This window comes from Corvus kubaryi, unplaced genomic scaffold, assembly GCF_017639235.1.
Source record: "Corvus kubaryi isolate FWS band 111438036 unplaced genomic scaffold, C.kubaryi_AGA036_p1.0 37394, whole genome shotgun sequence".
NCBI classification, from domain to species: domain Eukaryota; kingdom Metazoa; phylum Chordata; class Aves; order Passeriformes; family Corvidae; genus Corvus; species Corvus kubaryi.
In genome coordinates, this window is record NW_024581133.1 from 8249610 (window position 1) to 8259104 (window position 9495).

The following is a 9495-nucleotide window of genomic DNA, read 5'->3' on the forward strand; positions in this document are numbered from 1 at the left end:
CCTCCTCCTCCTCCTCCTCCTCCTCCTCCCGCTCCCCTCTTTTATCATCCTGGCTGGCTGGGCGCTGCTGCGCTGGCGAGTTGACTCCTTCCCTCCCCCCCGCCCCGCGGCCCCCCTCCCCCTGCCCGCGCCGTGAGCACCGGCGGCGCGGAGGCGAGAGCCCACTTGCGAGGCGGCAGAAGCAGCATAAGGCAGCGCGGCGGCGGCGGCGGCAGCGGCGGCGGGAGCGGCGGCGGCGGGAGCGGCGGCAGCAGCACCCGAGCGGCGGCGGGAGCGGGAGCGGCGGCGGGGACGCGGCGCGGCGGGAGCGGCGAACCGGCGGAGCGGGGCAGAGCAGAGCGGCGGCGCCGGAGAGGAGGAGGAGGAGGAACAAATAAACAATCATAATAATAATTCATAATAATCGTAATCATAACGATAATAAGAATTTTTTTATAAAACAAAAAAAAAAAAAAGAGAGCGAGGAGGAGGAGGAGAAAAAAAAAGCCAACAGCCCCCCCACACCCCCCAGCCCAAAAGAGGGAGCGAGAGAGAGCAAGAGCGCAGCGGCCGGGCGGAGCGGCGGAGAGGAAGAATTAAAGCGAGCGAAGGAGGGAGGAGAGACAGAGCAGAGAGAGAGAGAGAGGAGGAAAGAGGAGGAGGAGGAAAAAAAAGCCCACAAAAACAAAGCGATCGCAGTTGATGTTGCTGCTGCAAGCTGGACTTCCAAAAACTACGGCGAGACCGACCGCTCTCCGCGCCGAGAAGAGTCTCCTCTGCTGTGCGTGTTTTTTTCCGCTGTGTGTGTAATCTTTAACCTTTTATTCATTCTTATTTTGATGGCTTTCCTGAATGGCTGACTGCGAGCTTCCCTGGACCTGGCCCCCAGACACCCGCCTCTCCTCCTTCAACTACTCTGCTGCAGATCAGCTCTAAGAGAGAGAGAGGGAGATCTTTGAAGAGATTTTTTTTTTTTCTCCTCTCTCTCTCTCTCTCTCTCCCCCTCTCTCCCCCACCCCCACCACCCCTTTACTTTGCTCTCCTGGAGCCCAGACAATCGACTCGCACCTCACCCCCCCGCACACACACCTCCATCGCCCCGTGCTTCTGCACCTTCGCCGGTACCGGGAGATCCCCCCCCCCCCCCCCCCCCCGAAAAAAAAAAAAAAAAAAAAAAAAAAGGCAAAACAACAAAAGAGAGAGGGGGAAAGAGAGAGAGAGAGAGAGAGGGGAGGACAAAAAATAAAAAGACTGCTGCAAAGCTGATCTGAAAAGCAAAGCAAACAAACTTTGAAAATAAAGGGGGAACAGGAAGTTTGGCAACGGTGTCCAATAGATATGGCAATGGTAGTCGGTGCGTGGCGAGACCCCCAGGACGATGTGCCCGGAGCTCAGGGAACGCAGCCTTCGCAAGCCCCGCCGGTGCAGGGACCCCCGGCCGGGGCCCCGCATACCCCACAGACCCCGGGGCCCGGGGGCCCTCCCAGTACGCCAGCCCAGACCAACCCGCCGAGCCAGCAGAACCAAGGAGACAAGCAGCAGCAGCAGCAGCACATTGAATGTGTGGTTTGTGGGGACAAGTCTAGTGGCAAACATTATGGCCAGTTTACCTGCGAGGGTTGCAAGAGTTTCTTCAAGCGGAGTGTAAGGAGGAATCTCAGCTACACTTGTCGTGCCAACAGGAACTGTCCCATTGACCAGCACCACCGCAATCAGTGTCAGTACTGCCGCCTCAAAAAATGCCTCAAAGTTGGCATGAGACGGGAAGGTATTGGGATTTCATTTGTTTTGCAATTTTTTTTCACTCGCTGCGTTTTGGGGTTTGTTTGGTTTTCTTTTTTTTTTATTATTTTTAAGTAATATATATAATTACTCTTAATATTTTTAACCTCCTTCTCCAAACCCCAAACCCAACCAGAACCTTTCCTCCCCCCCACCCACCCCCCTCAAATAAACCAGCCAGAAACTTTCTCGTAATGAAAGAAAGCGGTGTTGGGGAGGGTGGGCAGGGAGGCAGGGGCTCTCGCATGCTTTCTCCTGCACTCGTAATTGATTTGTGTTTGTTTTGATTTTGCTGATGGAGGTTTATTGAAAGTGGATTTTTAGTTTCACGCTGCTTAGGAGCGAGATGATGATTCTGACGTGTGGTTACTTTTCCTTCGTGTTTCCTCCTGCATGCTCAGCCTTAGCCCCCGTCCCCCGAGCAGCCCTGTGTGTGTGTGTCTGTGCCTCTGTGTTCACACACACACGGAGCCTCCCGAGATGCACACACACACACACACACACATATATATCCTCCAGCACCCTGCCTTAGATTGCAATTTTACACAGGCGGTTCAAATTACTATTACAATGGGACTCACCCTACCGAGGCTCTACAGCACTCCACTGTGGATTTCCAGCCGGATTTTTCCTCCTTTAAAAATATATGTACACACACACATCTCCACGCGTGTGTGTGTATATACACACTGCAGTGTGCCTGCCTTCACTGGTTGTTATTACCTCACTTTTCTCCTCTTCCTCTTATTTTCTTGTTCCTCCAGGAGAGGCAGGAGGGGGTAGAAGGGATGGGGTGGGGGGTTTAGGGAGCAGTCCAGAAGTAAGTGTGGGGTGCTCGGATCTCTGCAAGTGGAGTCTTTGTGATATAAAATTAGACGGGAAATGTGAGCCTGCAGTTTTCCAGTGCGTGCTCTGTGTCTGGACGCTGCTATGTAGGTTAAGGGTGAGGGGGCTTGGGACTCGCCGGGCTCCTCTCTTTGTGTTTCTGCAAGAGTAACTAACCTTGGAATACAGGCGATAACAAATATAAATCAAGCACATTTTTAGGCGTTCTCCCTTCTTGTCATCTCTCTGCCTCTGAGCCCTTTTTCTCTTTCCTTTTTCTCTCGCTGTCACCGTGTAAATTTATTAACAAAATGAAAGGCCCACTTTCCATGGGCAGCGGGGGAAGGTGCCTTTGGATAATGCCCTCAGCCTCACCAGGGGACCTGCCGGGGATGTTGTGGGGTGATTTCGCCTCCTTTTGTATTTTTTACGAGAGTGGGGATATATAATACCAGCAGCAACAATGTATTCAGTGGGCGAGAAACGCGTGTGGGACCAGAGCCGGGGATTTCGAACTGAAGTGTTTCTTCCTTCTCCCCTCCTCCCTCCCCATCCCGCTCCCCCAGCCTCAAATCAATGAGCTGGTTTAGATGTAATGGAGAAAAAACACACAAAGACGTATCCTGCACCCCTTGAAGGAGGGGGTGGCGGTGGAGGGGAGGGGGGAAATAACTGAACTGAGGTGTGTTTTGGGAAGTGAGGAGCTGGGCTCCCGCAGCAGCCCTGGCCGAGCCCACAGTGTCCCTCAGCTTTTATTGTTGCTTTGACTTGACCCGAGAACTGCAGAGCCTTAGAGCGGGGCTGGGGCTGAACTCTGACTGGGAAAATGCATGCTCCCCCTGAAGCTGGCCGGGTCCGGGGTCACACAGGCACGCACAAGCACACAAAGCAGGCTGTATTTGAACCGATGGTCGCAATTCAGATATTAATAGCTGTAGTTTCTTCTTTATTTACTGCAGCGGTCCAGAGGGGCAGAATGCCACCCACACAGCCAACTCATGGTCAGTTCGCCTTGACAAATGGGGACCCTCTCAACTGCCATTCCTACCTATCCGGATATATCTCCCTTCTTCTGAGAGCAGAGCCCTACCCCACCTCCCGCTTTGGCAGTCAGTGCATGCAACCCAACAACATCATGGGCATCGAGAACATTTGTGAACTGGCAGCTAGGATGCTCTTCAGCGCAGTGGAGTGGGCCAGGAATATCCCCTTCTTCCCAGACCTCCAGATCACAGACCAGGTGGCCCTCCTGAGGCTGACCTGGAGCGAGTTATTTGTCCTCAACGCTGCCCAGTGCTCCATGCCCCTCCACGTAGCTCCGCTCCTGGCAGCTGCTGGCCTTCACGCTTCGCCAATGTCTGCTGACCGAGTGGTCGCCTTTATGGACCACATACGAATCTTCCAAGAGCAAGTAGAAAAACTGAAAGCATTGCATGTCGACTCTGCAGAATATAGCTGTTTAAAGGCCATAGTCCTCTTCACCTCAGGTAGGCGGCATTTCTTTGCTCCTTTTTTTTCTCCTTCCCCGGGCCCCCCTTGAGAACTGTTTGCTCTTGCAAAGTGTTATTGCCTGCACCCCATCCCCGCTCCCTGCCCCCTGAGAACCAGCGCGGTCTCTTTTCCTTTTAGGAAGCGGTGCCCTGTGCTCTCCCCTTCAGGGCCTCGGATCTGAGCATCCTATCTTCCAGGGAGTGCAAATCAGAAAAATAAAATAAAAATAAAATGCACACACACACACACACACACACACACACACTTTTTTTTTTTTTTTTAAGAAAAAAACAGGCAGCCAAAATACACCCCAACCCTAGCTTGGATAATGCTGGGGACTGTGAAAGAAGGGGGCCTGGGAAGAGGCACCCATTCGCCACGAGAGACTGCGCTCTTCCCATTGAAAATAATATTTTATTTAACAGTATAGCTCTGGGTTGTTGCATTTAATGACACGCATCCGAACAGCAGCAAAATCTGTTTGATGTTGTTAAATACAAGTCGTCCTATCAGTGAAACCACTTTAAAAAGAGGATCATTTTATGGGCAGCCAGGAAGGAAAAAAAGCCCTGAAGGATTAAAAATTGAATTTAAAAAAAAAAAAAAAGTTAAATGCGCAAAGCTGAGTTTAAAATATGTTCCCTGCCATCCCATAAAATAAAATAAATCAACTTTGCAAAGAGCTGTCTCTGATTTAAACAGAATGTGGCAGTGAGCAGTTCTATGTCATTTAAGCTAAGGGGAAAAGTTTGCATTTGTACCCAGCAGGAACTGCATAGTCCAAAGCGAGTAGCGGGTGCGAAAAGATCATTACCATAAGTAGACAGGGATAGTATGGAAAAGTAAGAGGAGGCTGAAGCTGCCGCTCTGCAGTGTAATTCCGGGGTGGCACAACCATGACTCTCCCGAGGAAAAGACCTCGAGGTGTTTCTTAGATAATCAAAGAGGGGAGGGGGGGGGAAATATGTGTCAACTTTTGCTGCCTAGAAATAGTGCATGAGTTATACAGCAATAATTGAGTGCGTTGTGAAATCTAATTAGCTTGCACTAGAGTTTAACCTGAGTGAGTAATAATCCTGATATTAACTCTGGAGGCTAAATTTTTTTTTTTTTTCTTCTGAGGGGAAAAAAAAAATCTGCTCGCTAATTTGTGCAATACGTTATCTCAGATCACTAACTTTGAGGCTGCACCGGCAACCCAGTGTGCTGGAGCCCTCGAAGTTCGGGGATTAAATTTAAAAATACATATATTTCATCTGTAACTCATTTGGACGTTTGGGAAAGTGGCCACGCGATAAACATATGAATGGAAGCAGGACCTGCAAAATAATTACTCATCAGAGTTTTTTAAAGCCTGATATCAGGAAACAGGAAAAAAATGTAGTTTATGTGGGAAAAGAAGGGCTCACAATCCATTCCTTGTTGTGTTAAAGGGGGTCTGGGGAACGAAGTCATTTTCTGGACTTTGTCCAGGTTCTGGGTCGTGACCTAAACTTCCTTTTATATATTATTGCTTTACACATAAAAAACTTCTCCTTTTTTTTTCCCTCCCCCCCCAAATTACTCGTGCTAAATCCTAAGGTGATCAATGAGCAGGGCACATCTAGCCACAGGGAGACAGGGATCCCGAATGGGAAGGGGTGCCCGTGGGGTGCTTATTTTATTTTTCTGTCGTTTTTCTAGGATGCATTTTCCTCTCCCTCGCTCAGCCGCTCAGCGAGGATCCCACACACACTCACATCCCTCCCCAGCCCCTGCCCAGCTCACACCCACACCGAGGAGTTTATTTCCAATCCTGCCTTTTCTCCCAAATCACTTTTTTTTTTCTTTTTTTTTCTTTTTTTTTTTTTTTTAGCCTTCTGAGAAAACAATCGTCCGATCCTGTCGTAACTGTTTAATTTATGACTATTTTCAAAATGTGAGGCCTGGCGTGTAAATTGCCTCCCAACTAGATAAACGTTTCTTGTTATCTGATTCTGGGGAAGACAGCCGCATGCAAAAAAATATAGGGTGATGCTTGCAGCTTCTGCAGCACCCCAATAACCTCCCTGATGTAAAGCAGACGCACATAGATGCATATAATGTTTGCTGCAGCCTCTTTTAAGAGGGAGGGGGGAAAAATCTGGGTTCTAATGACTCGCAGAATATGCATGTGTTAGCCCTGTGCCTAGGAAAGCCACAGGGAGGTCAGGTCACAACCTGTGCTCTTTCAGCACAGACGTCTCTGATTTAAAGGGAACTTATTGTATTTTAGCGTATCAGGAAAAAAAAAAAAAAAAAAAGAAAAAAATGTCCAGACCCTATCAGGGAGTTTTCTTCTTGTAAGGGCCTTTAGGTTTAAAAAGAAGAAGAAGAGGAAAAAAAAAGAGGGGGGAGTGGAGGGGGGGGAAGAAAGAAAGAGAAAAGAAAAGAGGGGGGAAAAGAAACAGCTCAAATGAACAGAGAGATCACAGTTTGCATGGCTGCCTCTGAATAGGCTAAACTGACAAGATCAGTTTTAAAGGGCCACTTAAATCAGTTTCAAAGACTGAAGAAAAACGCGTTGTCTTCTTTGGGGGAGAATCTGTTGCTGGATCCGGGGCGCCATTATCTTTGGCTGGGCCAGTTTTTTATTATTATTATGATTTCTATCACTATGAGTAGTATTCCTTCTCATCACAGGGCTAGGCTCTCCCCAGTTATTTTCCGAGGAGGGGGGGGTGTGGAGAAATAGTGGCTCCCTTTCCCCCCTTTCGACTCAAGCCTTCCCCGCCCCCCCAGCCTTTCCCCCAAAAAATACAGATATATGAAATGAAGCTTGGCCAGCACCTCCTTGCCAACCTCTCAGGTCTGTTGTGCCATTAGAAATCTCGACTCTGGGAGCTGTGCTCAGTCCTAAAGGAGACCCTCTAGATGAGAGAGAAATACAAACACACACACATGCACAGAGAGATTGTCCCTTTTGGTAAAACCCACTTAAACTCTGGGGGGCGAGGTGATGGCGCACAATCGACTCTTAAACCTAGAAATTTAAAAAAAAAATCAAATTAAAAATTAAAAAAAAAAAAGAAAAACCACCAAAACCTTTTTAATCTGATGATTGCTTTCTTTTTTTTTTTTTTTTTTTTTTTTTCTTTTTTTTTTTTTAATACACTTTCTTCTAGATGCCTGTGGTCTCTCTGATGTAGCCCATGTTGAAAGTTTACAGGAGAAGTCACAGTGTGCTTTGGAAGAGTATGTTAGGAGCCAGTATCCCAACCAGCCAACACGATTCGGGAAGCTATTACTACGTCTCCCCTCCCTTCGCACTGTCTCCTCTTCTGTCATAGAGCAATTGTTTTTCGTCCGTTTGGTAGGTAAAACCCCCATAGAAACCCTAATCAGGGATATGTTACTGTCTGGCAGCAGTTTTAACTGGCCTTACATGTCCATTCAATAAAACATTTGAGAGAGAAAAAAAAAAACAAAACAACAAAACAAAAATTTTAAAAAAATTTCAAAATTGAGAAGGGAGATGAGAGTGAAAGGAAAGCAAATGACATTTGGGTTCTGGTTGTTTCTTAAATTTCCTTCTGCTAAGAAAGGATGTAAAAGGATGTTACAAGTTTGCTAAGAGAAGACAGGAAAAAATTAATGGACTGTGAATTAAAAAAAGACTGTCAAATGAACTTTTACAGAATGCATTAAAAACTCCCATGTTCTTCAGAAAAAAACTTGCTACTTATCATTTTTTTTGTAAAAAATAAAAAAGAGGGAAAGAAAAAAAGAAAGAAGAAGAAAAGAAACGATGGTGGGCTTTTTCTTTTTTTCTTTTTTCTTCTTTTTTTTTTCTTTTTTTTTGGGGTAAACTTTTTAAAAAATCTCGCTTAAAGTGCATTTAAAGGAAATTTGGAGAAAATTAGCAGAACGGAAGAAAGTAAGTCTTTTTTTTCCAAATTATTAATTGTCCTATGTGTCTATGTACCTATAGCTGTTCTTTTTTGTATTTTTCTGGTTTCAAACCAGTTTATTCTGTGGTTCTATAATAATTTTTGATATAACCTTGGCTTCTTTAAAAAAAATAAACTGTGTATCCTTAAAAATATATGTTCTGAAAGAATTAAAACTGAGTCCATGAAAGTATCATAGGAAGAAAGGAAAAGAGAAAAAAAAAACCCTTCAACAACACAATGATGGAAGCGCACTTAAGGTGGTGACCCAAAATCTAGCTTGAAGCTGAGAGAGCTATAATTATATAGACCCGAATGAACCACACGTGTCATATAACTCCCCCCAAATCTAGGTTTTTTGATATTTCGGACAGAAAATGAACTGTGGGGATTTATTATAGGTAGAAGGATTTTGTGTCCAAGACACACTACGGTTTTGATTTTAAAAAAAACAAGCAAACAAGCAAAGTGAACTTTTGTAATTTGAATTGGGTTCCACATAGTTCATCATGAATTGTTATTAAACTCCTCTATCTGTTTGTATATTTGCAAGCCCTTTGTATTATAATAATTGTTGATATTTTCCCTTTTTAAAAAATACCATTGAAATCAGCATGACAAAATAACACTGTTGGCACTTATAGATAACGTGATTGATTCAGTATCTTAGAGTTTACAGTTTTGTGTTTAAAAAAACTGAAGGTTTTTTTTTTTTTTTAAGTGCAACATTTCTGTATACTGTAAAAGTTATAATAACTGAACTGTTTGGTCGAGTCTTTGTGTGTTATATTCCAAGGAAAATTGAAAGTATTCAGAAATTAAAATATTATTTGATATCTGAAACTTGTTTGGCTGTCATAAATGTCTTTCAGAAACCACCTTACTTCTCTATAATTTGCAGTCATTTAAGTCCATAGGCGATTGATTTGTTTACTTGTCACAGTAAGTTTGTAGCAGATGTATTGTAGTGTATTTACCTGTTTAATTCCGGGATGGGGGAGGAGGACTTAAGTTCGTGGTTTATCTCTGGTTTTAGGAAGTTCTATGCTGAAATGGTAAACCATCAACCCCCATTCATCTAATCCTCCTGTTAATTAAAAATGGATTTTCTGAAAAAAAAAAAAAAAAAGGCCCTTATTTTTGTCACACTTAAGTGCCTGCGTAGGAAAGGTATTGTTGTGAAAAAGTATTAGAAATCTGGAGGTCAGTATCTATTTTATGATCAGAATGGGGCGAAAAATCTTTTGTAAATGTCTGACATACGCGCACAAGATCATTCAAGCAAGGTAATAGCAGTATTGTAAATATAGGTCAGTTGTTTGCAATGAGTTTTCTTTAAGTATGTGTGATTTTTTATAATACTCCGTAGTTGCCATCTATCGTTGTCATTGAGAGGTCTTCAAATGGAGTGGCTTTAGCTTCTAGCACTGAGGAGTCGGTTTTTAATGTATATATACTCTCAAGTGGATTTTTTTTTCCTACCTTAGACTGTGAAAGCATGACCACAGGT

The 9495-nt window shown here is 44.9% G+C and overlaps 1 protein-coding gene across 3 annotated transcripts in view; it reads left to right on the plus strand.

Annotated features, from left to right (window-relative positions):
* Positions 1-8828, plus strand: part of NR2F2 (nuclear receptor subfamily 2 group F member 2) — a 13117-nt gene extending 4289 nt beyond the window's left edge. Inside the window, exons 1-3 of one of the 3 annotated variants that reach the window (XM_042039586.1) lie at positions 1179-1747; positions 3525-4073; positions 7221-8828. In XM_042039586.1, coding sequence (XP_041895520.1) covers positions 1318-1747; positions 3525-4073; positions 7221-7495 — 1254 coding nt within the window. In that variant the 5' untranslated portion in view covers positions 1179-1317 and the 3' untranslated portion in view covers positions 7496-8828. Of the gene's footprint in view, positions 1-1178; positions 1748-3524; positions 4074-7220 lie in introns of those variants that run through there. The other 2 variants (XM_042039587.1, XM_042039588.1) reach the window with 2 other exon arrangements.
* The last annotated feature ends 667 nt before the right edge of the window (positions 8829-9495 follow it).